This window comes from Vulpes vulpes, chromosome 9, assembly GCF_048418805.1.
Source record: "Vulpes vulpes isolate BD-2025 chromosome 9, VulVul3, whole genome shotgun sequence".
NCBI classification, from domain to species: Eukaryota; Metazoa; Chordata; class Mammalia; order Carnivora; family Canidae; genus Vulpes; species Vulpes vulpes.
This window is the reverse complement of record NC_132788.1, coordinates 98,607,064-98,633,047: the sequence shown is the minus strand read 5'-3', so window position 1 is coordinate 98,633,047 and position 25,984 is coordinate 98,607,064. Positions and strand designations below refer to the sequence as shown.

At 55.6% G+C, this 25,984-nt stretch overlaps 4 protein-coding genes across 7 annotated transcripts; 3 read left to right on the top strand and 1 right to left on the bottom strand.

Annotated features, from left to right (window-relative positions):
* Nucleotides 1-672: 672 nt before the first annotated feature.
* On the top strand, nt 673-8,756 carry BABAM1 (BRISC and BRCA1 A complex member 1). Of its 3 annotated transcripts, XM_072721268.1 has the most exons (10): nt 1,139-1,240; nt 2,098-2,163; nt 2,532-2,888; nt 4,099-4,157; nt 4,808-4,928; nt 5,011-5,089; nt 5,866-5,890; nt 7,293-7,422; nt 7,620-7,706; nt 8,319-8,756. In XM_072721268.1, exons 3-10 carry the CDS (start codon nt 2,583-2,585, stop codon nt 8,520-8,522), a joined length of 1,011 nt encoding a protein of 336 aa, XP_072577369.1. In that variant the 5' UTR covers nt 1,139-1,240; nt 2,098-2,163; nt 2,532-2,582; the 3' UTR covers nt 8,523-8,756. The 3 variants fall into 3 exon arrangements, with proteins under 3 accessions (XP_025845466.1, XP_072577369.1, XP_072577368.1); XM_025989681.2 differs by lacking the exons at nt 1,139-1,240; nt 2,098-2,163 and adding an exon at nt 673-803; XM_072721267.1 differs by lacking the exon at nt 1,139-1,240 and having other exon boundaries at nt 2,087-2,163.
* Nucleotides 8,757-10,177: 1,421 nt separating this feature from the next.
* ANKLE1 (ankyrin repeat and LEM domain containing 1) lies at nt 10,178-14,392 on the top strand. Its single transcript, XM_072721265.1, has 9 exons — nt 10,178-10,239; nt 10,306-10,458; nt 10,752-10,857; nt 10,994-11,144; nt 11,381-12,193; nt 12,353-12,524; nt 12,819-12,978; nt 13,087-13,216; nt 13,462-14,392. Exons 1-9 carry the CDS (start codon nt 10,178-10,180, stop codon nt 13,632-13,634), a joined length of 1,920 nt encoding a protein of 639 aa, XP_072577366.1. The 3' UTR covers nt 13,635-14,392.
* A 1,915-nt stretch (nt 14,393-16,307) lies between these two features.
* ABHD8 (abhydrolase domain containing 8) lies at nt 16,308-24,349 on the bottom strand. Of its 2 annotated transcripts, none has more exons than XM_072721266.1 (5): nt 21,966-24,349; nt 20,798-21,542; nt 18,392-18,562; nt 18,031-18,247; nt 16,308-16,985 (listed from the first exon to the last, which is right to left on the bottom strand). In XM_072721266.1, the coding sequence occupies exons 1-5, from the start codon at nt 22,003-22,005 to the stop codon at nt 16,815-16,817; spliced, it is 1,344 nt and encodes a 447-aa protein (XP_072577367.1). In that variant the 5' UTR covers nt 22,006-24,349; the 3' UTR covers nt 16,308-16,814. The 2 variants fall into 2 exon arrangements, with proteins under 2 accessions (XP_072577367.1, XP_025845464.1); XM_025989679.2 differs by having other exon boundaries at nt 22,741-24,349.
* Nucleotides 24,350-24,773: 424 nt separating this feature from the next.
* On the top strand, nt 24,774-25,827 carry MRPL34 (mitochondrial ribosomal protein L34). The gene is made up of 2 exons (XM_025989680.2): nt 24,774-24,910; nt 25,130-25,827. The coding sequence occupies exons 1-2, from the start codon at nt 24,864-24,866 to the stop codon at nt 25,341-25,343; spliced, it is 261 nt and encodes an 86-aa protein (XP_025845465.1). The 5' UTR covers nt 24,774-24,863; the 3' UTR covers nt 25,344-25,827.
* The last annotated feature ends 157 nt before the right edge of the window (nt 25,828-25,984 follow it).

Here is a 25,984-nt window from a genome sequence, read left to right as displayed (position 1 = left end):
AGTTCTTCATTCTTGTAGACTTAGCTTGCATAGCTCCTCCTGGCTGTCGGTGACCAAGAACCTGGCTCTTGAGGGCTGGTTTAATTGATCCTTTTACACATAAAGAAACTGAGGCGGCTCAGAGTGGGTTTTATTTTTTATTTTTTATTTTTTCAGAGTTTTAATGATTAGGGGGTAAGAGAAGAAGTGCGGGTGAAGAAGAAAAGGTGGTTTGAAATAGTTTGGGCTTAGTATTTTGGGGGGTTTGCAAATATATGCAAAATAAGGGGCAGAATTAAATAACTGGGCAGGGCCTGGGGCGTGGGCCACTCCCACCTCAGCGCACGAAAACCCGCCCCTCGCCGAGGGCCAGGTCGGCTCCACCAATCATCAATTAGCCCTACCTCTTCGTCTAAATCCCGCCCAAGTCACTCACATTCAGTTTATCACATTGCAAGTGAGGCCTTCTCCATCTCTTTGAGCCTAGTCCATAGAAAAGTCCACTCCACTAGGCCTCGTCCCAGCCTATCAAGGCAGAAGCGCTGACCACTGAACCCTGATTTGGCCAGAAACATCAAAGCCCTGGCACGTCTTGCTTTAACCAATCACATTTCAAACCCCACCCCCTAGCGCTGTCCCAGCCTATCAGCTTCCAAGGCTCTCCAGCCTTTTCCCCCGCCCCGTTCAGTGGTCCTCTTGCCTTACGGCTTGCTGAACTACATTTCCCAGGAGGCGTCGCGGCCGCGCCGCACCACTTCCGGGCTGCGAAAGATGGCGGCTTCCTAGTCAGTTCTCCGCTGAGTTGGAGGGAGGCTCAGCCTACGGTGAGAGGTGGTTGGGTGGTTGCGGTCCTGTCCCTAGAGGTCCAGCCCCTAGCCTTCCCGGAGTCTTCCGCTTTCAGCTCTGGTTTCTCCTGCAGGCTAACCTCCATCCCTCTTGAAACATGGTCTTCCGTAGAGATCGCGGGGCTTGCAAGCCACTCAGCCCATCCTCCGCAGCCCACACCCAATCCCCGAGAGGAACACTGTGGGCGTCCCATCTTCCCTCAATGGGACTTTTAACTGCTAGATTCGTGCCCTTCTGCGCAGACAACCCCTGGGCAACCCAGTGCCCACTGCGGGGAATCCTAGAGCTAATTAGCCTTATTTTGTCTTTTAAGCAATCTGTGCACCCGAGGAGGGGCTCGAACTCACAACCCCCAAATCAAGAGCGGTACGCTCTACCGACTGAGCCAGCCAGCCAGGCACCCCGGCGAATTACTGTTAACCTTCACACTAAAACTGGCAGTTACTTTACCCGCAAAGGGAGGTTGGTTTGGGAATAGCAGAGAACTACAATTTAGGACACACAAGCTGTAGCAAAGCATTAGGCAAGTCCTGAACAAAGGAGGGGAGTTGGGAGGGGCATAAACCTAAAGTCTATTGGAATACTTTGGGAATTTGAAGTTTAGTGGCTTTTCACTGGCTGAGCTGTGACTGTCTTGGCTGCGCTGTTGCCAGGCAAGGAGAAACTCTTTCCTTTTCTTGCTAGGTTAGTATAGTCTTCTTTCTTTCTTTCTTTCTTTCTTTCTTTCTTTCTTTCTTTCTTTCTTTTTTTTTAAGATTTTATTTATTTATTCATGAGAGACACAGAGAAAGAGAGCACGTGGCAGAGACACAGGCAGAGGGAGAAGCAGGCTCCATGCAGGGAGTCCGATGTGGGACTCGATTCTGGGTCTCCAGGATCAGGTCCTGGGCTGAAGGCAGCGCTAAACCGCTGAGCCACCCGGGCTGCCCTATAGTCTTTTTCTATTGGGAATGCAAGATCTATCTTCCCGTGGGGGTCTGCGGTTGTGGTAGGAGGTGAGAGCTTCCCCTTTTGGCCTCCCTCCTCCATTTTTAATTTTATTTTAAAATTTTATTTATTTATTCGTGAGAGACAAACACAGAGAGAGAGAGAGAGAGGCAGAGACACAAGCAGAGGGAGAAGCAAGCTCCATGCAGGGAGCCCAACGTGAGACTTGATCCCGGATTTCCGGGAACATGCCCTGGACCAAAGGCAGCACTAAACCGCTGAGCCACCCAGGCTGCCCTCCCTCCTCCATTTTAAATGAGGTGTCCTTAATTCAGTTTCCTACAGGCATAGCTGGATCCAGGTGCACAGAGGTCTAGCTGCTGTTTTCTGAGTGAGCATCACTTCAAGCAGGTATTCTTTCCTGTCTTGGAGGCAAAAGGCTCCTGGCAGCTGCCGACTTCCATCCCCCCAGCTCTGCAACTCTAACGAGTCCCGCTTCCCTAACAGCGCTATTGGAAGCCCCACAGCTGCCCCTCACTGACCTGTATTGGGTCATGCCCCATGTCTGAGCCAGTCCTGGTGGCCAGTTTTGTTCATTGGCCAAGGAAAGGGGGGGGGGTAGCTCTATAGAAAAAACGGGAGACTTTAAGTCAGAGGGGGTGTCAGGCACCCGTTCTGCAGATGAGGAAACTGAGGCCTGGAAAGGATTGATTTTTACAACCGTTACGCAGTTCATGCCCTGTCCTGCACAGTAACCAAATGTTTTTAAAACCCTTAAGGGGAGGATCCTGGCTTCTCCCAACCCTGCTCCATCCAGCCACTTAGGGGCCATGGAGGTGGCGGAGCCCAACAGCCCCACCGAGGAAGAGGAAGAGGAGGAGGAGGAAGAGGAAGAGGAAGAGGAGCAGTCAGCTGAGCCCAGGCCCCGCACACGTTCCAACCCTGAGGGGGCTGAGGACCGGGCACTGGGGGCCCAGGCCAGCGTGGGCAGCCGCAGCGAGGGTGAGGGTGAAGCGGCCAGTGCTGATGACGGGACCCCCAACCCTCCAGGAGCTGGCCCCAAGCCCTGGCAGGTGCCCCCAACAGCCCCCGAAGTCCAGGTGCGGACACCGAGAGTCAACTGTCCAGAGAAGGTGGTAAGTGAGGGGCTTGGCCTGTGACTGTGAAGGTGTTAGAGAACCTTAAAGTTTAACACTCTTGCTTTTTTTGGGATTCACCCTGCAGTCACTTCCTATACGTTTTCTGGGGTTACCACCACAAATTACCACAAACTGAGTGGCTTAGAACAACAGAAATTGATTCTCTCACTGTTCTGGAGGCCAGTAGTCTGAAATCAAGGTATGGGCAGGACCATGGTCCTTCTGAAGGCTATAGGGAGAGATCCTTCCTCACCTCTTCCAGCCCTTGGGGGCTCCATGCATTCTTTGGCTTGCGGCCGCATCACCCCAGTTTCTTCCTCCTCTTCACACGGCCTTCCCATCTGTGTCTCTGAATCTTCTTTCTCTTATAAGGACACTTGCTATTGAATCAGATCTCAAATCCTTTATTTGAGATCAAGAAAAAGAGTGTGGGTGGGGATCCCTGGGTGGCGCAGTGGTTTGGCGCCTGCCTTTGGCCCAGGGTGCGATCCTGGAGACCTGGGATCGAATCCCACGTCGGGCTCCCGGTGCATGAGCCTGCTTCTCCCTCTGCCTGTGTCTCTGCCTCTCTCTCTCTCTCTCTGTGACTATCATAAGTAAATAAATAAAAAATAATAAAAGATTTAAAAAAAAAAAAGAAAAAGAGTGTGGGTAAGGGGAAGGGCAAAGATAGCGAGAGAGAATATTAGGGAGACTCCCCGCTGATAGGGGAGCCCGATGGAGGGCTGGATCTCATGACCCTGAGACCATGACCCGAGCTGAAATCAAGAGTCAGATGCTCCTGTCAACCCAGCCACCCAGATACCCCTGGATCAGGATCTTTATCTTATCTTAAGATCTGTATCTTAGTTCCATGAGCAAATACCCTGATTCGAAAAGAAGGCACATTCTGAGGTTCTGGGTGAGCATATCTGGGTGAGGGCTGGGGCATAGTTCAACTCACTCCACCTTTTTCTTGTTCTGTGTCAGACATCCTCTGGTTCCTTTATTCTCTCATAAACCTGGACTCCATGTCTAGTGTTCTTTTCCCTGAACCGCTGTCTTCGAAAGTAGGTTGCTTGGCTGGGAAGTGAGGGTCATCCCACCACCTTTTCAGGCAGAAGTGCTGGGAGAAGGGCTGCCAGAGCGCAGCAGGGGCTGGTGTTGATGTCCAGTCGCTAGGTTCTTCCACTCACGGTGCCCTCGCCTCCCTCCAACCTTCTTGCAGATCATCTGCCTGGACCTGTCAGAGGAAATGTCCCTTTCAAAGCTGGAGTCATTCAATGGGTAAGAGGAACATCTGGGGGATTGAATAATGCAGCCACGGCTTGGGGTGGGTGGGAGGAAGGCAGCTCAAACAACTCAGGGCTGTCCCTCTTTCTGAGACTCATAGCACCTTGGCCTGGCCTGGGGCCTGGTGCTGTCAGAGAGTAGTGATGGCAGCCGAGGATGATACAGCTGTAACCCCCCAGGGCTCTTTTCCAAGCCTTTGAGAGCTGCCATGTGGCACCCATGGCACAGCAATGACTCAGAAACTCCTAAGAAGTGAAGTGACTTTCCCAAGGTCTCAGAGCGGGGACTCAGACCCAGGCCTAGCTGACCCTGAAGCCCCTGCCCTGAGCTGCTGGGACTCTGGGGTTGGTGACCAGGCTTGGATAGGGTCCAAGGGGATGCCGAGGACAAGCCCGTCTTCCCCTCGCTGCCACCCCTAGCCATCTGTGGCTCTGTGAAGGCCTGTGGGAGACCCAGGCTGGCCAGAGGAACCCACTTGGAGAGGCCAGAGGCTGGAGAGAGGTGGCTGGACTCTGCCATCTGCCCACTGCATGGCCTGGGCCTCCAGTGCCTAGTGGAGGGCTCCCCAGGATTGGCAGCTGAGGAGACGGCCTCCAGACTGGGAGGCCTTGCCTTAACCACCCCCTCCTTCTGTGCCTCCCCAGCTCCAAAACCAATGCCCTCAATGTCTCCCAGAAGATGATTGAGATGTTTGTGCGGACAAAACACAAGATCGACAAGAGCCATGAGTTTGCGCTGGTGGTGGTGAATGATGACATCGCCTGGGTGAGGTTGGGGGAGGGCCTGGGTGCCTCGGGGCTCCCTAGGGGCAAGGAGGCACCTTGCTGAGATTTGTGCTTCCCTGCAGCTGTCCGGCCTGACCTCTGATCCCCGGGAGCTCTGCAGCTGCCTCTATGACCTAGAGACGGCTTCCTGCTCCACCTTCAGTATCCTTTCAGGCAGGGGTGCCCTTAGAGGGGGCTGGGCTGTTCTTCTGGTCTTGGAACCCCAGAAGCCTGAGCCTTGGGGGGCTGGCTGAGACTGGCTCAGCTCCAGATCGCAGTTCTGCTGTGACAAGCTTAGGCAAGTCACCTCTTTGAACCTGTTTCTTCATCTGTAAAAGGAGAGGCATGAAACCTCTTTCCTCAGGGGGTTTCTGTTAAGATAAAGTCAATACAAAAGCCAAACCAACTGATTTGGACCCTAGATGGCAAAACCACACACATGGGGAGCTTTCTATACAGGGCCAAGTATACAATTTGTGCTCAATAAATGGTGATACGTGACTGGAAAGTCACAGTCACTTCTACAGCCCCTGTAACCTGGGCACAGCACATTTTATGCTAGTTTGAACACAAAAGGCTCATGTAAAGCCCAAAACTTAGAAAATGATCCTTGTGCATTAGGAAACAAGGCTGAGTGTCAGGAGGCAGGAGACAGGGACACTATGGCTCTTCCATTGTGAGGACAGCTGCCCTGGCTGTGAGTTAGGAAGAGTTTTCAGGGCATCCGGTGCCGGCCTCCTGTTTTCTGATTTGTGCTGAGGGAGCACAGGCTCAGACAAGGCAAGCAACTGGGCCAGCGTCACCCAGCACATCTGCACGGTGGTACCCGGCACTAGGCATGAGGGCGCCCAGGCCCTCCTGACATCAGGATGAGGGAAGCCACCCGCTGCTTCCCACCCATGCTCTGCCACCAGCCTTCTCCTTAGCATCCCTGCCAGATCTGGAAGGTCTCTTCAGCCTCATGTAAGTACTGCCTTCCCCGCACTTCGCCTTCCATGTTAGTCCCATGGTGGCCCTGAGGTCCCCCATCCCGTGTTTTTTTTTTTTTTTTTTTTTTTAAGATTTTTATTTATTTATTCATGAGAGGCACAGAGAGACAGACACACAGGCACAGGCAGAGGAAGAAGCAGGCTCCATGCAGGGAGCCCAACGTGGGACTCAATCCTGGGTCTCCAGGATCATACCCTGGGCTGAAGGTGGCACTAAACCGCTGGGCCACCAGGGTTGCCCCACTCCATGGTTTTAACCCACAGGGCAGCACATGTTTTCTGCGAAGGGCCGGACAGTAAATATTTTTGGCTCTGCAGGCCACGTGGTCTGGGTCACGATGACTGGATTCTGCCCAAGTGGTCTGAAAGCAGTCTCAAAGCCTACCCACATGTGTGGTCTTGTCTCAATAAAACGTAATGAATGTCATGAACACTGAAATTCTAATTTCATGTCATTTCCACAAGTCACAAAACTTCTTTTGATTTTTCTCCCCAGCCATTTTAAAAATATAAAAACCATCCAGAGCTTACAGGCCCTTAATAGTCCAAAAACCCCTGTTTTGACCTGCCTCCTCATGGTGGATGCGGATCTTGTGTTGCCTTTTCCATCGTGGTTAACCTGGAACAAGTGTCCTGGCAAAGTTTGCAAGTGAATGCATCCTGTAAATTCCCAATGGAAGACATGCTGGATCAAAGGGGTGCATATTTTTGATCTGCTCGAGTTTACCAGAGCACTTTCCAAGGAAACTAATTCTGTGTACTCCCCACCGACACTGGGACCCTTCCCACTGCTGAAGGTTCCTCCTGTCTGAGAGTGGCAAGCGGGCCCTGGTACTGTCACCGTGCTTTCTTTGACTTGTAAGCCACTCAGTATTCTGGCATTGGTTTGTCCATTTGTCCCGTTTGCCTATTTTTCTAGCGAGGTGTCAGCTTTTTTCTTACTGATGATCAGATTTGCTTTTCATATATTAAAGACTCTAGCGCTCTGCCTAATACCCTCTGCTGGTGTGAGATCCAGCCATGGCCACTTAGGGACCTGGGTGCTAACTTAGCAGATAGGATTGGGTAGACTGTTCTGGCCTGGTGGGACAGGTCCAGCTCAGGTCAATGATTGGGGGATGTTCAGGATGGAGGGAGTAGTCAGAGTGGACTCCAGCTTTGGAGTCAGCAAAGTCTCCCTGATAGAGCAGGAGAGGTCAGGCAGAAGGGTGAGGCTGTGGAGGCACTCAGGGCAGAGGGATCAGCATGCGGGGAGGCTCAGAGGCAGCAGTGAACTTGGGGCTTTGGATGCCCAAGGAGGGCCCGAGCTCTCCGAGGGTGACGAGAGGCAGATCTCAGGAATGTGCTCTGACCTGTCCCCCACCTTTGCTACGCAGCCAGCAGAAGACTGAGCTGCCAGTCACTGAGAATGTGCAGACAATTCCACCCCCATACGTGGTCCGCACCATCCTTGTCTATAGCCGTCCGCCCTGCCAGCCCCAGTTCTCCCTGACGGAGCCCATGAAGGTAAGTGAGGCCCAAGAAAGGGAGGAATATCTGCAGCGAGCAACATCATGGTTAGACACTAGGAGGAACTTCCCAATTACAAGAACTGGGGTGCCTATGGATGGGTTCCCATAGTCCCAAATCAGACGCCAGGGAATCACGGGCATGGGGGCATGGGGTGATTCAGTCCCCGAAGGCTGGTGTTCTTCCCCCCACAGAAAATGTTCCAGTGCCCCTACTTCTTCTTCGACGTTGTTTACATCCACAATGGCGCTGATGAGAAGGAAGAGGAAATGAGCTGGAAGGTCAGAGGCTGCTGTGGGTGTGGGTGGCAGGGGGTATAGGTGGGGTGTCTCTGAATGCATCTCCGTGCTGCATGCGATGCCCGGTGCCCTGGCCTTGTTGGATCATGGTCCATAGGTCACTCAACAACCATTTCCACCTGTCTGCTGTGAGCTGGTAGGGGCTTCTCTCCATCTGCCTTTGCCCTTGCAGCATGCTTCCCTCCCTGCCTCTCCAGGCCCTATTGGTCCTTCACATCCTAGCCCTGACCTTGATTAGGCCACTTACCTCTGAGCCTCAGTCTACTGTGAAGAGGGGGAGTTGAAATGGGCTCCTACTCATACTTCAGCACCCAAACCAAAAGGCTCTGCTCCTTGGGGATCACTAGCCTTGGAGCCGGGGGAAGTCAGCCTCTAACTGTCTCTCCAAACTAGGGTCTCCAGAACTGAGACCTCTTGGGTCTAACACCAGGTGGGTGGCAAGGAATATGTGCTGAGTGTGGGAATGTTTTCTTTCTGGGAAACTCCTCTCCAGGCTTCAGAACCCATCCCTGATGCCCCCTCCTCTGGGAAGCCTTCCAGGGGCAGAGAGGGATCTATCAGGGGAATCCTGATAGCCCCTCCCTGGCCCCACAGGACATGTTTGCCTTCATGGGCAGCCTGGATACCAAGGGTACCAGCTACAAGTATGAGGTGGCGCTAGCCGGGCCAGCCCTTGAGCTGCACAACTGTATGGCCAAGCTGCTGGCTCACCCACTGCAGCGGCCCTGCCAGAGTCATGCCTCCTACAGCCTGCTGGAGGAGGACGATGAAGCCACTGAGGTTGAAGCCACCGTCTGAACCATCCCTGCGCGTCTCCGCCTTCCCGTGCAGTGAAGCCCTGGGCTTGGAGAATGGGTCTCAAAGTAGGCTGTGTGGCACCTTGGTAGGGAGGGTTCCAGGAGGCTCCTGGGGACTCTGGGCACTCATTCCCTGTGTTTTCCAGCCCTCCTCCCACTAGCAGTTTGTCCACTGTAAGTTTTGTTCTCCCCTGTGTGACTTTTGTCATCAAAATAAAAATCTGAGAATCCCTAACCCAGGTCCACAACAGTTACCTTGTGTTAATTGGGATCTTTTTGGTTACAAGTGACAAACTTACCCACTGAACAGAAAAGAGAATCGTTTGGTTTTTGTGGATAAAAAGTGAAGTGGGGTTTCCCTGAGTGGCTCAGCGGTTTAGCACCTGCCTTCTGCCCAGGGTGTGATCCTGGAGTCCCGGGATCGAGTCCCACATTGGGCTCCCTGCATGGAGCCTGCTTCTCAACTCTGCCTGTGTCCCTGCCTCTCTCTCTGTGTGTGTTTCTCATGAATAAATACATAAAATAAAAAATTATAAATAAGAAAAATAAAAAGTGAAGTTTTAGGGTTGGCTATATTCAGTTGTTCAGACAATAATGCCGTTGGGGTGGGCTGAAATATCTTGCATGATTGGTGTTCAATGTGCCCTGCTTTTCTCCCAGACCACGGAAAGGGCTGTGACCCCTCCCCAGACTACTGCCCAGGTGAAGAGAGGGCTCCCAACATCTCCTCCCAACTGGCCTTGCCTGGGTGGGGTAACCTTACATTGGCCCAATCCCGAGCCAGAGCTGTGGGATGCTCTAATTGGCCAGGACTCGATCAAGCCTCTCTTCTGGGAAGGGACTATTGGTCTTTGAGGAAATCGTATGGGTTTGCCCCAGAGGAGGGGAGACCAGAGACAGATACAACAGGTCTACCACTCAACCATCTTCCTGGATAATGAGCGATTGTGCAAAGTTTAGCGGCTAGGTTCTCATACAACAGGAACAGCTTTTGTGGAGCAACAGTTTTTCCTCCCTATGAACATTTATTGGGCACCTATGTGCCAGGCCCCGTGGTGAAACTCGTTCAATTTCACATCAGCCTGGGTCTATCCTCCCATCGTGCAGATGGGAAAATGAAGGCCCCCAGCGGCCCAGCGCTCCAAAGTAATGAGCCCCCGTTTCCCCGGGAGTGATAGATAATCAGCGACACAGGGATGGAGACGAGAGCTGTTCACCGGAGCCTTACATAGTTCCGAGGCCGTGCGCGTCCAGGGAGGTCCAGGGAGGTCCAGGGAGGCGGCCTGGGCAGGACGTTCCGGGAGACCTGCTGCCCGATGCGCACCTCCGGACCAGGACGCGGCTCCACCCCGCCCGTCAGGGGAGTTCGCTTTCCCCGCTCTGACACGAGATAACGGCACGCCCCGCGGCCTCCACCCGCCCGGTGTTTATCGGCGGCCGCAGGCCCGGCTTGAGCGCCACTCGGCGTCGCGGGCCCGGGAGGCACCAGGGCTCCAACCCCCGAGCGGACGCCCCTGCGGCGGAGGTCGGCTCGGCGGACCCCGCGCGGCGCCGGCCCGCGCAGACCCGAGGCAGGGGAGGGGCGGCGCGTGCGCACCAGGGCGCGGCGGGAAGTTGGAAGCGGGCGGGCGAGGCCGCGGGGCTGCGGGGCCCGGCATGGACGCGGGGGCCGGCCTGGCGCTGCGGCTTCGGGCAGCGCTGCGGGAGGAGGAGCCGCGGTGAGGGCGCCCACCGGGCGGGGGCGGGCCGAGGCCCGGGGCCCCCTCTGACGTCCCCGTCCGCAGGGCCGTGGAGGAGCTGCTGAGCCGCGGCGCCGACCCCAACCGGCTGCTCGCGGATGGCGCGGCAGCCATGCACCTGGCCGCGGGAGCCCGGCACCCGCGCGGCCTGCGCTGCCTCGAAGCCCTGCTGCGCCGCGGCGGGGACGCCAACGCGCGGTGAGGCTGGGCCTGGGCCTGGGCCCGGGGCGGTGGGCCGCGCGGGGGAGGGGGCTCCCGAGCCCGAGGGCGAGGCCTGGGAGGCTTGGAGAGGGCGTCCAGCCCGGGGGCGGAGACGGGGCGGTTCCTGGCCTTCCAGGGGGCGCGGGGCTGGAGGCTGGGGTCTGGCCGAGGGCGCAGAGGCTAGGATCCAAGGTTGGGGTACCCGGCTGGGGGACGGCGATGGGTTCCGGGGCGCGGAGGCAGAGATCACCTTCCCTCCAACGCTGGCCGCTCCTCCCCTCCTGTCCCAGATCGGTCGAGGCGCTGACGCCGCTGCACGTGGCTGCCGCCTGGGGCTGTCGCCGTGGCCTGGAGCTGCTGCTGGGCCATGGAGCCGACCCCGCGCTGCGCGACCAGGTGGGAGCCCAGCGCGGGCAGGGGCCGGGCAGACCCGGAGGGAGGGGGGGGGAGAGCGAGCGAGCGAGGGAGGGAGGGACGGAGGGAGGGCGCGGAGGAGGGAGGAGGGGGCCCCCTGCTGACCGCGCCGCCGCAGGACGGACTGCGGCCGCTGGACCTGGCCGAGCAGCAGGGACACCGGGATTGCGCGCACGTCCTTCGCGAGTTCCAGAGGCAGAGGCGGACCAGGACCTCGACCCCGACCGGGGTAGAGAGGGAGGAGCCTGAGCCCGAGCCCCAGCCTGGCGGTGAGGAGGACCTGCGCGTCCTCGGGGACTCAACCTCTCATCCACTGTTGCGCGTCCCTCTGATGTCCACTCTCTGGTTCTGTCTCACATACGATGTCTCCCGCAAGCTGTCTGTCTCCGACTTTCCCTCCTCCCTGCGACTCCAGCTGCCTCCTCCTGTCTGATCCAACCTCCATCTCTGGCTCTGGCTCTCTTCACCCCTCCTGTCTGACCCTCACTCTCATCCCTTACTTCAGGCCCAGACCCCTGGGGAAAGGGACTGGACACCAGCCGCTCTGCACCTCCCTGTGTGACACCAGGCTCCACAGCAGTGGGCAGAAGTGATGGCAGGAACATGTGCCTGGAGGCCAGCCCCAGACTGTCCAGCCTGAGATTGTCCAGCCTGAGATTGCTGGACAGCCTCCTTGTCCAGCCTGATATTGCTGACAGTGATAGCGGCTTGGAGTCCCCCCCAGGCCAATGGGACTGCAGCTCAGATGCGTCCTTTGTCACCGCGATTGAAGCCTCTGGAACTGAAGACCCAGCCCTGCACACCTCCTCGGGGGCTGGGTCATTACCCAGGGCTGAGCAGGGACTCCTGCCTGATATTCGATCTTCCCAGAGGATGCCAAGGTCTCCAGGTACCCCACAGCCAGTGCATCGAGCTGCCATGGCAGACAGGGAGGCAGAACTAAATACCCGTCTGCGGTCTTTGACTCTGACCTCTCCAGATGCCTCCCCCACCCCTGAATCCATCCCTGTTGGAAGCCCTGCCCAAAGCCCTCCTCTGGAACCACTGCCTGGACTCCCTGACTCCCCCTCCCTAAAAGATGAAGAGGTGTCCCTTGACAGTGATGTGGCTAATCTCTGGCTGACGGAGGATGAAGTAAGCTCCACAGGTGACAGGGACTCTGTCCCCTCTTGCTGGTGCCCTCCGGTCCCTGCCATGTCTGACCTGGAGCTGCTGCGAGGGCTCCAAGCACTTGGTGAGAGCTTGGGCCCCCTCACACCCTTCACTCGGCCATACCACCTCCGACGGCTGGAAGAAGCCCACCAAGAAGCTGCTTCTGGTTAGTCTGTTCAGGGCATCCCACGTCTAAGGAGCCTCCAGGAATTCCTGGGACTTCTGTCTCCTTAGTCCTACCTGCTTTATTTGTCTCTGGGAACAGCCCCTTCTGTCTGCCTTGACTCAGTCCTCACTGCACCCCCCGCCCCAACCCTGGGCTCAGACTTTTCAGGGCACAGCCCAGAGCTGGCCGAAGCCCTGCGGACAGGCTGTATCCCAGATGCCCAGGCAGATGAGGATATGCTTACCCAGCAGTTTGAGCGTCCAGATCCCAAGAGAAGGTGGCGGGAGGGGCTCATAAAGTCCAGTTTCACGTATCTACTGATGGACCCGAGGTACTTGGGGCGGGGATGACGTGGAGGTGGGAGCTGGAAAATTCTGGGATTGGTTCTTATTTGCTTTGTATCTTTAAAAGGGGGACTGGCCCTATCTGGTCATCAGCTTCTTTATATCTATGAAAGGTTGTTTAGACCTAGTTCAAGCTGAGTCCTTGGGAAGCACCCACCACTCTCTCTGCCTTACCAAATGGGGATCACTGGACATAGATTCAAGTTGCTCTGGGAACTTAGAAACTGTCTCCCAGGCAACTCTCATCACTTCTTCCTCTCTGAGCAATTCCCTTCATCCAGGGAGACTCAGGACCTGCCAGCTCGAGCCTTCTCACTGACCCAGGCTGAATGCCTTCGGACCTTTGTTCGTGCCATCTTCTACGTGGGGAAAGGGACACGGGCCCGGCCAGATTTCCACCTCAGGGAGGCCCTCAGGCTCCATCGGCGGCCAGGAAAGCAGGTGTGAAGTTAAGGATCAGGGTCATGACAGGGGCACCTGGGCCATGGGGAGGTGAAAGAAGAAGGGATGATCAGAGGGCAGGCCCCTAACCCCACCCTGGCCACCTAGGCCTGCCCCAAAGTGCGTCAGATCTTGGAGATTTGGGCCAGTGGTCGTGGTGTTGTCTCCCTGCATTGCTTCCAACACGTGATTGCTGTGGAGGCTTATACTCGAGAGGCGTGTCTTGTGGATGCTCTAGGTAAGTGTGTGGCTCGTGGGATGGGGTGGGGTCACATGTGGGGCACTTCATCTACTGATTACCTCACCCCTTTCCTCTAAGAGCTGTTTATTTATTCGTCCAATGAGCAGTCATTGAGCACCAGCTATGTACCTGCACACGTACATATTCTGCTCTGTTTGTCCCTGCTTAAGAGTGATATGCAGTGGGTTTGCAGTCACATCTGCCAGGGGTTTCCAAGGATGTCTGACTCTTAATCTCTCCAGGGATCCAGACGCTGACCAACCAGAAACAAGGACATTACTATGGAGTAGTGGCGAACTGGCCAGCCACCCGGCGCCGCCGCTTGGGGGTGCATCTGTTGCACCGTGCCCTCCTTGTCTTCTTGGCTGAGGGTGAGCGAGAGCTGCGGCCCCAGGACATCCAGGCACGTGGCTGAGTACTGGGGAGTTGGCCATCCAGCCTAGGTAGAGATCAGGGTGTTTGAATGTTTCAGCCGCCCCATGCTGACAGCAGCCACCCATCTCCAGAAGGCTGCCAGGGGCAGTGGGCTGTGGGGGTGACGGGGAGGCGGGTAGCAGGGTGGATCTTCCCCTCAAGCTGTGGGAGGACTTTGTTACAGATAGAACTGTTGGAGCTTCCTGTCATGAGCGAACAAGTAGGGAACCAGAGGATCTTTGGAACATTCCAGTGCTTCAGAACATGCTAGTGCTTTGACAGCTTGGTCCTGTCTGTGGAGTCTACTTTTATCTCCCAGACACAGGGGACTCACATGTGGGATAGGCTGGGGGAATCAGCCAAACTCAAGAGCCAGATTTCTCTGCTTCCCAGCTCTGGGACCTCAGACCAATAACTTGTCTCTCTGAGGCTCAGTTTCCTTTTTTGTACAATGGAGACAGCGACAAGTCCTACCTCAGCGGGTCATTGTGGAGATGGGGATAAATGAAGGTGTGAAATACATTGTGTGGCTCAGAGGCCTGCAGGTGGAAAGTCTCTGGGGAAAGGGAGGTGCTGTGATGCTGTTGAGAAGCCAACTGTGTGTGGTGACGTGTGGGCAGAACCAGGGAGGTCGGCTGGGGTGTGGGCGAGCCCTCCTCAGGATAGCAATGCAACTCGGGTCTCTGTTGCTTCTCTGAAACTGTTTCTTCCGCTATAAAATGCAATAAATAACAGTGACTTCCTGGTGATGCTATGCAATTTGCAATTTCAGACTTCACATATGTTAAGAACTTTAGTAAATGCCAAGCTGCCATCCTGGTGAAGTGTTGATGGGATCATTTTATTTTCTGGAAGTTGCTTCTTCAAAGCCTTTAGTGTATTTAGAGTTGGGAGGATCTGTCGCCTCATTGGGTTGACCATCTGCCCATCATCGTGGCTCAGCGAACCAGGTCCTGTAGGGGTGGGATGTGACCTGGGCAAAGGTTCCCCCTGCCTCAGTTCCTCCAGGTTGAGCCCCTGGCTACTCTTGTGGACTAGCAGGTATGGTAATTAGGGGACAGGCCTCTGGAGTGCATCTGGGCTTTTATTTATTTATTATTTATTTATTTATTTATTTATTTATTTATTTATTTATTTTAAATTTATTTATGATAGTCACACACAGAGAGAGAGAGAGAGAGAGAGAGAGAGAGAGGCAGAGACACAGGCAGAGGGAGAAGCAGGCTCCATGCACCAGGAGCCTGACATGGGATTCGATCCCGGGTCTCCAGGATTGCGCCCTGGGCCAAAGGCAGGCGCTAAACCGCTGCGCCACCCAGGGTTCCCTTTTTTTTTTTAATTTTTTAATTTTTTATTTTTTTAAATATATTTATTTATTTAGAGACAGCTCAGGTGTGGGGGTCGGGAGTGGCAGAGGGAGAGAGGATCTCAAGAGGACTGCTGAGTGGAGCCAGCACAGGGCTTGAACCCTCGGCCCTGAGATCATGACCTGAGCAGAAATGAAGAGTCAGTCACTTAACCAGCTGATCCACCCGGGCGCCCCTGGGCTCTACCATTTAACCCAACTGAAGAAACTTCTCTGAACTTTCCTTTCCTCATGTATAAGACCGGAAGGCTTCCCAGACACCAAGTCTCCTGATAAAGTGATAGCAATTTAAAAGTGTGTGCCATATGCCCAGGAATTCACAAGTCACTGGTAGAGAATCCAGAGACACCCCCGCCTCCAAAGACCCAAAAGAGATGAGATTCATCTAATAGGACTTCCCAGTGTGCACCCTACTGACTTTTGAGGCCAAATTATTCTTTACGGTAGGGCCCATCCTGTGCATTGTAAGGTATGAGGGCAGCATCCCTGGTGCTCCACCTGCTAGGTGCCAGTGGACTCCACTTACTTACCCCCACCCCTACCCCTGGCTGAGGCAATTAAAAAAAAGTCTCTGGAATTTGCTAGTGGAAAACAGCGCCCCCAGAGAACTCAAGTCTAAACTAAAGGTGGGCTTACAAACCAGTGGGGAAACGACCAAAGATGCAGTAACTAAAGAGACTATGCTCCCTTCCCACTGTTCACACAAGCCACAGGTGTACCTCAAGATACATACATTAAAAAATATACAGGAGAAGGAGCATGGCTGCAGGGCAGAAAATCCTGCAGAACATGAAAAGACTGATTTGTTGGCCTTAAAAAAAGAGCCAAAAACAACAACAACCCACCAGTCTTCATGACAAAATCGATCTTCAACCAAGTTGAAAGATAAAATGGGATAGTAAGAGGTACCAACTTGCTGAGTGGCATGGGATAGAAGGGATTCAATGAACGGATGGTGCCAGGCACTTGGCACAGGGCTTCGTATACAGGTGGCACTCAATTATAGCCTCTCCAACCCATGCAACATCTACTGATCCTCATCTTAACCGCTGTATGAACCTCAGTTGGACGGCTTCCTGCCTTCCAGGGACAGGAGCTCACCATCTGCCTCTGCTCCGGGAATCCTGCCCAAGCAGCCCCTGTGTTCTGAGGGAGGGAGCGGGAACTCGGAAGCGAGCCTGGCCGGCCAACGCCCTCGCTTGGCGAGTCAGCCCTGAGGGGGTGGCGCCCGCATCAGCCCGGGCTGCAGGTGGGGAAACAGGCTCACGACGGCCCTGCCCTGCGGTCACCCAGCACAGGTGCGGAGACTCAGATTGTCACTTCTTTTTATTGAGTTACAAGTTGAGATGTGCAGGTTCGGTGGCGCCAGCCCCCCTATCCCTCCCCCCCTTGGGCAACAATAGCTCCCAGCGCCAAGAACTGGGGGGTGGGGAGGGGCTCGGGCAACGAGGCGGGGCCGCTAGGGTCCCAGGATCAAGCACGGCTGACACGGAAGACAGAGCGGGGTGGGGGGCCTGCCTCGGCCGTGGCGTTGAGAGGCAGGGGCTTCTGTACAAGGTCACCTCCACGGGGGTTCCGGCCCCGGCCCCAACCCCCGATGGGTCCGGCAGGATGGAAGCGGAGAGCGGTGTGTATCCACTGGGCTCCCGAGAATGCCATGCCCTACCCAGCTGGCCTGGGGGCGTCCCCCTGGCCTGACTCCGCCCACCGGAGCGAACAGCCCGCCCGGGCGGTCCGCGCTGCGGCCGTGGGGCGGCTCCTGGCTTCCTCCTGCTGCTCCTCGGCTCACCAAGCGATGCCCGGCCGGCCCAGCGGCTACTTCTTCTCTTCCAGGGGCGCGGGCAGGGGCTCGGGCAGGGCCTTGGGCGAGGGCTCGGGCTCCCAGAGCAGGAATTCGTGGAGCAGCGTGTTGACCGTCTCCGGACACTCCAGCATCACCATGTGGCTGCCTTCATCAATGAGCTTCAGGAAGGCCAGGAGCAGGATCTTGGGGGGAGGGGGAGGGCGGATGGGAAGGCACAGCTTTAGGTGGCAAAGGCAGAATGGTGCCGTGGGGGGCCAGGCTGCCTTGGGATACCCAAGCCCATCCACACCGGACCTGCAGCCTTAGGAAGTCCCTCCTGTGGTCTACCCTTCATCCCTCTACTTCCACCCAAGGGGGAGCTGGAGGACAGCCTGTTGCCCCAGTGGAGCTCAACTCAATATTCATTCAACATTTATGACGTGACTACAATATATCCAGAGCAGGATTTCTCAACCTATTGACATATAGGGCAGGATCACCATGGGGGGGGCAGAGGGGGGGGCACTGCCCGTTGTACTGTGAGATGTTGAGCAGCACCCCTGGCCTTGAACCACTAGATGCCAGTAGCAGTGTCCCATGCCCCCCACTGCACAACGTGATAACTTAAAATGTCTTCAGACCTTGCTGGATATCCCTAGGGAGCAAATTCACCACTGGGTGAAAACCACTGAGAGAGGAAGACAAGGTCTCTCATGCCAGGGTTCTCGACCTTGGCATTACTGACACTTGGAGTGGGATCATCCTTTGCTGTGGAGCCATTCTGTTCATTAAAGGCTGTTGAGCGGCATCCCTGGCATCCACCCACTATATACCAGAAGCCCCTCCTCCCCATTCGTGAAAACCAAAAAAGTCTGCAGATATCTCCAATGTCCCCTGGGGTTTAGAATCCCTGCTGGTTAAGAACTGCTGGTCCAGAGCTATTCCAAGGGCTGCGGATCCCAAAACACTTTCTTGGTAGTCTCTGATCTAAAGATCCTCTGACCCACCCTCTCCCAGAATTATGTAGTGTCCCTGGTCACTTACACAAATCCCAGCTGTGAAGAGCACCTTTGATGTACAATGGGGAAAGCACAGAATCCTAATTCCCGTTCAGGGCAGCCCCACATTCTGGATTCCACTCTCAATCTAAGCTTTCCCTTCCCTGGGGCTGGAGCACCAGCAGAATCTTCCAGGGGTGCATGAGCAGGGGACTTGGGGGGTGTGGTGGCTCAGGTGCCAAGGCCCTACCTCGGCCATGCGCTGGTCTTCCTCCACGGGCACAAACTTGTCGTGCATGCCATGAACGAGCAGGACGGGCACAGTGAGCTCAGCATGGTAGACCTCGTCACCTTCAGGCCAGTACTGGCCACTCATCATAGCTCGCAGAACGAAGGATGACACATTGAACGCATTGCCTTCCTTCAGCAGCTGCTTCTCTTTGGCTCCTTGGCGGGCGAAGCCAGCCCTGGTGGTGGGGAGGCACTCCTGGAGCCCTCGTGCCAGCTTGGCCACCAGGGGTGCCCCCAATACCCGTCCCAGCAGCAATACAGCCTCCCCTCCCACCCAACTCAGGGAGATGCCAGGGTCCGCCAGGGCTGGGGTGACTCACTTGAGAAAGCTCCAAGCCAGGCAAGGTGACAGGCAGTGCAGGACACATGTGGGCATGTTGAAGATGGAACAGAAGCTGGGTTCCAATGCCGTGGGGCCCCCGCCGTTGATCATGATTACCTTGTGCACCAGGTCTGGGTACTCATGTGCCAGGAACGTGCAGAAGGAGACACTGCCGGTGGGTAGTGGGTGACGGGAGGGTTGAAGGGTGGTGGTCAGCAGGATACAGGCAGTGAGGGAGTTAATGCCCTCCCCTCACCCAGAGACAGGTCCTTGAGAGCCAATATCCTTCCCCTGGAGCCAGAACAGGCACCAGATGGGAGTGAGGGATGGGTGGGGCATCTTGAGTGCCCCCAAATATAAGACTGTATATGTTGAGAGTGAATTTTTTTCCTTCTTTTTGGAGAGAAGATCCAAATCCAGAACTTTCATCAGATCCTCAAAGCTGCTATGACCCCCAAAGGGGTAAAAATTACTTATTGTCATTGTTAAGAAAGCAATCCAATCACACTGTGACTCTGGTTTCTCAGAGAACGTCCTTATTTCCTACTCATCCCTTCCCCATAAGGATCCTCTGTCTCTGGCCTCTGGGCATGGCACATCAGTCTGCCTTATGCAGGGCAGAAAGGTGCAGCCTGAAGAGCCCCCAGGGTCCAGCTCCTCAGTCCCTCTAAAGCCGGGTTCATTTGGCAAACGGCCTGTGCTGCTAGCCATTTGGTTTATCTAAACTAAGTTTATCATTTTGTAAATTTGTAAATTATTTAGTAAATAAAGTTTTATTGGAAGACAGCCACACCCATTTGTTTACAATTATGGCTGCTTTTTTGCTATGACAGTAGAGTTGTGAAGCTCCAACAGAGACGACCATATGTCCTAGAAACCTCAAATATTTACTACCTGGCCCATTAAGAAAAAATTTGCCAGGCAGCCCAGGTGGCTCAGCAGTTTAGCGCCGCCTTCAGCCCAGGGCATGATCCTGAAGACCCGGGAATCAAGTCCCACATCACGTTCCCTACATGGAGCCTGCTTCTCCCTCTGCCTGTGTCTCTGCCTCTCTTTCTCTCCCTCTTTGTGTCTCTCATGAATAAATAAATAGAATCTTTAAAAAAGAATGCATTTGTAAAAAAGAAAAAATTTCCCAACCCTGGCTGTAAAGAGGGACAGGATGCAAGCAGGAGTCAGGTGGACTTAACTGTACCAGTGACTCCCTAGGTGCCCTTGGACAGATTGCTTAACCTCCCTGAACTTCCGTTTCCACATCTGTGAAATGGTAACTGGGCTGTCCTCATAGCATTGTTATGGGGTCACAGGAACTACCACAGATAGGTGCTCATTTAATTGAAGGAAACATTTAGCATAAGCATCTACTTTTGGGGGTGTTCTCATATGAACAAAGAGGAGCTATGTTAGTACCCAGCCTGGCTTCCTTTCAGAAATATATGAAACATTTCTTTCTCTTGTCTAATTGCATGGGCTACACTTCTAAAACAGTGGTTCTCAAAGTAGCTGGCTCAGGGACACCTGATTTGGGTCAGTGGTTGAGTGTCTGTTTTTGGCCCAGGGCATGATCCTGGAGTCCTGGAATTGAGTCCCACATCAGGCTTCCTGCAGGGAGCCTGCTTCTCCCTCTGCCTATGTCTCTGCCTCTCTCTGTGTCTCTCATGAATAAATAAATATTTAAAAAATATTAAAAAATAAAGCATTAAAAAAAAAGTAGCTGACTGATCAGATCCTGCCTTTCTTCCTGGGTAAGAGGGTAAGAGAGAAAATGGTACCAGTTGGCAATGGTCAGGCACCCAGGCAGAGTCTTCAAAGCAGTGGGCACTCACCTAAATGCTAAATGGTATTATCTATCACCCCTTTAAGGGGGAGTGAATTAGAGCAACCAGTGCCCTTGTAAAAAGACTTTACGGGATTCTAATTAGCCCTTCCTTGGAGGCCTTGGTATCTCCAGAACAAGTGATTTTTGAACTTAAAAGACAGTGGTTCTCAGCCAGGTATGATTCTGACTGCCAGGGAACCTAGAGCAGTATCTGAAGATACTTCTCTCTCTCTCTCTCTTTTTTTTTTTTTTTTTGGAGGATACTTTTGATTATTGTGACCATCACTAGGTCATTGTGCCAGCAGCAACCGGTGGGTAGAGGCTAGGGATGCTGCTCAACATCCTAGAGTGCACAGGAAAGCCCCTCACAGAGAGGAATGACCTAACCCAAAATTTCAGTAGTGTCGGGGCTGAGAAACACTGCTTTAAAATGGTATGAAACAATAGCAGAGGTGGCGGGAATCCCTATCTTGTTACAGATGTTAATGAGAGCGTTCAAAGAGAGAAATCAGTGATGGCAAGTGGGTGTCCAGTCCCTGCCACCTGCCACCCCTCACCCTCACCCCCACCCCAGCATTGGCTTACCCGTAGGAATGCCCAATGAGCACATTTCGCTTCTTGGCATAACGCTTGAAGATGGCACGCATGTCCTCTGCCAGCGCATAGAAGGTGTAGGCTGCGGCCACCTGGGGTGCCGAGCTGGCCCCGTGACCGGCCAGATCGGGTGCCACCACCTCATAGCCCAGGCGCACAAAGAAGTCCAGCTGCTCCTTCCAGATGGCCAGGGAGCCGCCAACGCCGTGGATGAAAAAGAGCACCACGTCGGCCTGGGCACCTTTGCAGCTCGTGATGCGCTTCTCACAGTCAATGTGGATGGTGCGCTTGGGGCGCCGGGCTCGCCGCCGCCGGCCACCACTGCCACTTCCAGCACTGCCTGAGCCCGAGCGGCTATCGCTGCCCGCTGGGTCGGCCAGCTCCACCTCTAGGGCGGCCGGTGGCTCGCCAGAGCCATTCTGCCCATGCAGGAGGTCAGCTCGAGGTGCCCGGCCCAGGTTCTCCACCAGTAACCGCCCGTTGCGGTACACGGTAATTCGGCGCTGGCAGCGGACCAGGCCAGACCGGTCCCCGTGGGCAGCATCTGGAAGTGGTGGTGGATTAGGCGACGGAGCAGGCCCAGCATGCTTCACCCGCAGCACACGGCCAGGCTTGACCTCCACAAACGTGTAGCCATCACTGGACTCGACGCTCTCCAGCGGCCCCACAGCGTTGGGTGGTGTGCCTAGCAGGCAGCAGAAGATCCCGTCCGTCACCCCAGTCAGCATGGTGTGTCCTGCAAGTAGTGCCACAGCCATCTCAGAGGCCACTAATAAATGAGGAGCCCTCCACCCCCACAGCACTCAATCCCTGCACCTGGGTCAGGTGAGCTGCACCAGGGGGGCGCCTTCTGGGCTCCAAGTTTTTGGAGGGCCAGAGCCAGCCAAGCACAGAGGTATTTTGTCTAGCCAGTGCCTGCATGCTGGTCGGCCACCCTCCTAGCTTATCCTAGAGAGAAGGACCTGGCTATGGCTGACCCCAAGAGGTGTCCATAGGGAAGGTGGTATAGTCAAGCACTGCTTCTTTAGGAGGAGACATTGTGGCATATGAGGACCCCCTCCAGTTCCAGGTTATAGCAGCGATGGCTTTCATAACCCACATATTCATTCATCCATCCATCCATCCATCCATCCATTCTTGCACATTCTCATTAACTTACTTTCACCAAATGGGCACATTCTGACTGCCTCTGAAGGCATCTGGGAAGGTGCAGATTCCAATGAGCCCCCATCCCAGGTCTGGGAACCTGGCTCCTGAAAGGTGAGGCCCTGGGCAAGGGGGTTAGGGACTGAGTTCCAGAAGGCCTTGTCCAGCTCCGCAAGACCCAGACTGGATCAATAACACAGACGGACAAGCGGAAGCCCAGACTATCTGTACCCATGTCGATACCCTGACTTCCGGGGGTCTGACACACAATCCCCAAAGGTGGAGATGAGGATGGAGAAGGTAAAGCCCCCCTTGGGGGCCCCTCCAGGCCTCTATGCTGCTCCCTGGGCCACCCACCCCGTGTCCATGGCAACCACAGGCAGTTACATAACTCAAGGGGGATACCCGTGCAGCGCACCCCCATTGTCTAGGGCCTGGAGATGGGACCGACCCCTCCCCCGTCCCCATCCTGGGCTCCGCGGGGATGAGACACGCCGAAGGCACGGCCAGGCCCGTACTCGGTGATACAGGGGAGGCAGGTCGCGCCCCCCACTCCAGTGGAATCCCAGCCCCGGATTGCAGAGGGGGACGCAGATGCGCCACGCCAGGTCCCCTCCCCAGAGCCAGATCCCTGCCTCTCCGGTGCTAGGAAGCCTTGCGGCGGGGTCGCAGCCACTGGGGCTCCGCGGCTTCCAAAGAGCCGGAGCACTGGCTTTGTGCACACCCCCTTCCTAAGTGGAAGCCCCAGGGACCTCGATGCCCCCCGCCGGAGCCCACTCCCTGCTCACCTCATCGAGGGCCCCGTAGCCCGGGGCAGGGCGAAGGGGTCCCGGGCGGGGAAGCCAGCGTCCGCCTGCGGCGCCGTTTTACATGGTGGCACGGGGTCGAACCAGCCGCGTCTACGCGGGCAGGCTCGGGCCCAAGGCGGTCAGCGCGGGGGCATCCCGCGGCCGCCGAGAGAGCCGGCCCTTTAAGTCTCTCCCCGGGGGGAGGGGTCGTACGGCGACGGATGGGCGTCTAGACCAATCAAAGCCGAGAAGTGCCCTGGCCTAGTTAGACTGCAAATCCTAGGCGGGAGCTCCGGGATGGAGGCGGGCTCAGGGAGCAACGGCCCCACCCCCTTCAGAGGCTTACCGAGGTGGAGGGAGGGATTGGGCCTGGCCCAGGGCCGAGAAGGGGTCCCAGACGGGTCTGCGGAGCCCTGGGGGGAGAGCAGCCGGAGCCCCTTACTGCGAATGGGATCCCCTCGTCTAGCCCTGCCTCCGACCTGCTTTGTGCCCTCCAAACCGGGACCCCATAATCCTGTCTGTGCTGACCTTCCCGTTCTAGAGACTCCCAGATCTTTCCAATTTCGGGTGGGGAAACTGAGGCTCATAAAGGCCACAAGGTCACAAGGCAAGGGCGCGGGCGGGGGGTGGAGGGCTGCGGGGCAGAGGCGGAACTTAAAACCACCGCTGTGTGGTATCAAGTCCTGGAAGTCGTTACTCGTTAAACCTTTACACAGACGACTTGAAGCTATGAGTAATTAGGGAATTGGAGTTTCCCAGATCGGCCAATCTAACCGGTGACTCTGTGGTGTCAACCGGAGTCAGAGATCCCAAGGTTCAAATCCAGCTTCTGCCCTTCGTTGATAGTGACCTTGGCCAAACCCCTTCTCCGAGACTCCACTTATTTCTCTGTGAAATTGATCCCTTCGTGAATTTGCTATGCAGGTAAAAACACCCAGCGCAATAAGTGCTCAATACACCATTGGCGTTATTATCGTACTGGTTTAGTGGTATAATGCTGTACTGGGTTTGCTAAGTGATGGTGCAGGTAGGATGGGCTTCAGAGGACAAGGGGTTAACCGTTCCTTGCCCACTCCCAACTCCTGGAATTTGCTGCCAGAGCTGGATTAGGTCCCACCTCCCACTCTTGCCCACTCAGGGTGCTCCAGGAAGACTACAGTTGATTCATGCAGAAACCACCCCCCCCCCCCCGCCCTCCAAGTTGGGAGATTCTAGGGCCCCTGCAGAGACTCAGCCACAAGCCTGGCCCCCCTGAGGGCCCCCTAGACTTTTGGGGGAGTCTGGGGAGAATCATAGGGTTGGGTCATAGGGAGAGATGGGGCTGGGGGAGAGGAAAAAAATCCGAGGATTTTAAAAGATGAATAAAGAATCAGGCATAGGAGGGTGTGGCTGAAATTTAGTGTGTGTGTGTGTATAGAGGGCTTCATATGCTTGCCAGAGGAGCTGAATATCTTCCCTGGGGCAACGAGGAGCTGTAGAGGCGGTGAGAGGGGGGAAGGGGCTCTGAGTATTAGAAAAATTTTTCTAGAGCTCGAGTGGAGGTACCACCAAGGGCAAGCTTGCAACACATGAGGTTTAGATTGAGAAACCGAATCCCCGAGAGAAGCAGGGACCACCCCAAGGACATCCAGGCAACCCCGACTTAGGTCTCCTGGGCTCCCCGCCAAGGAGCAGAGACTTGGCTGGGCCCAGAGAAGAGCTGCCAGCCAGCTGCGTGCCATCTGCCTGCCGCCTGCTGGGGGAAGGAGGCTCGACCAGCCGTTTCCTGAGGCTGCCACCAGCTGCGCCACGGTCACCTCCGGGCACCCTCTGCCGGTCGGCAGGAGAAGGAACCACAGTTCCCAGCGGACCTCGGGACACAACGTCTTCTACGCACGCGCATGCCTAAAGGGTGTCGTTCGCCTGCCACCTGCTGGCCGGCGTGAGGACCTACACGCCCTTGCGGAGAAGGACGCTCCTGCCGATGGGACGCAGGCGCAGAACGACCACTCCTGGAGGGCCCGGCGGCCACGCGGGCTCCGCGTAGGACAAACTACGTTTCCCAGGAGTTTTCGTTAACGCAGCTGCGGAGCCTATTCACTTTGGAATAGCTGGCGCGAGGACGTCGCGCCCGGCGGCCGGACATGGCTCTCCTGACGGGATCCGTAGGTCGCCAGTTGGGTCGCGTCGGGTGAGTCCCCACGGGGACCCTTCCCCAAATCCGGGAACAAGGGCGGTGTCGGGGGCTGGTGTCTGCTGTTGACCGACAACACGACTTGCCAACGCCTCGCGCCTTTGCTCCGTCCCGGCATGGGCGGGGGCGCCGAGGCTCCCAAGAGGTTAGGGTTAGGGACGGAGCGCCCCCTCTGACCTTTCTCGCCGTCTCTCCGCCCTGCCCCCGTCCCCGCAGGTGGCTCCAGCCCCGGGCCTGGCCCGGGCTTCCCGACGCCTGGGGACTCCTCGCCACACAGCAGAACCGGGGTAAGGCGCGTGGCAACGAGTATCAGCCGAGCAACATCAAACGCAAGCACAAACACGGCTGGATCCGGCGCCTGAGCACGCCAGCCGGCGTCCAGGTCATCCTTCGCCGCATGCTCAAAGGCCGCAAGTCGCTGAGCCACTGAGGAGCGCGAAGCTGCGGGCGGGACCCTCTCCCGCCCCCCACGGCCCCGCCCCATTGGAGCATTTCTCCTTCCTGGAACCTCTCCTGCTCTTGTTTTGGTGGGGAGCTGGGACAACTCAGACTTGAGCGCTCCTCGAACTGGGGAGAAGTCTAGGGTTGCACCGAAAGTAGAAGCAGGAGCTCAGACCTTGCCAAGTCTCTTTCCACGATACTGAATTAGGAAGAATTCCGGACATACAGTAGTGGTCACCAGTGAACCCCGTGGATTCTGTTCACGGCTCTCACCACCAGTTACCCACAACCCACCTGCGCCCTCCTGTGTTATTTGAGAGCAGATCTCAGACATTGGGTTATTTCTTAAGTATTTCAGAATGCATCTCTCCAAGAAAAGGGCTCTTAAAGACATAATCACAAAACTTTACACACCTAAAAAAAGTGGTTAAGAATTCCTTAATATCATTGCCTAATAAATGTTGAAATTTCCATTTTTTCTTATTTACGTCATTACTTTTCACAGGTCTGGGGGGTCTTGTGGGGAGTTGGGGTGTGAATCCCCCTGCTCCTTGGGGATGGGTTGTGTGACCTTAAGCAAGGCCTTGGCCCTCAGGCTCATTTGGCTCCTATGAAATGAGGTGCTTATTT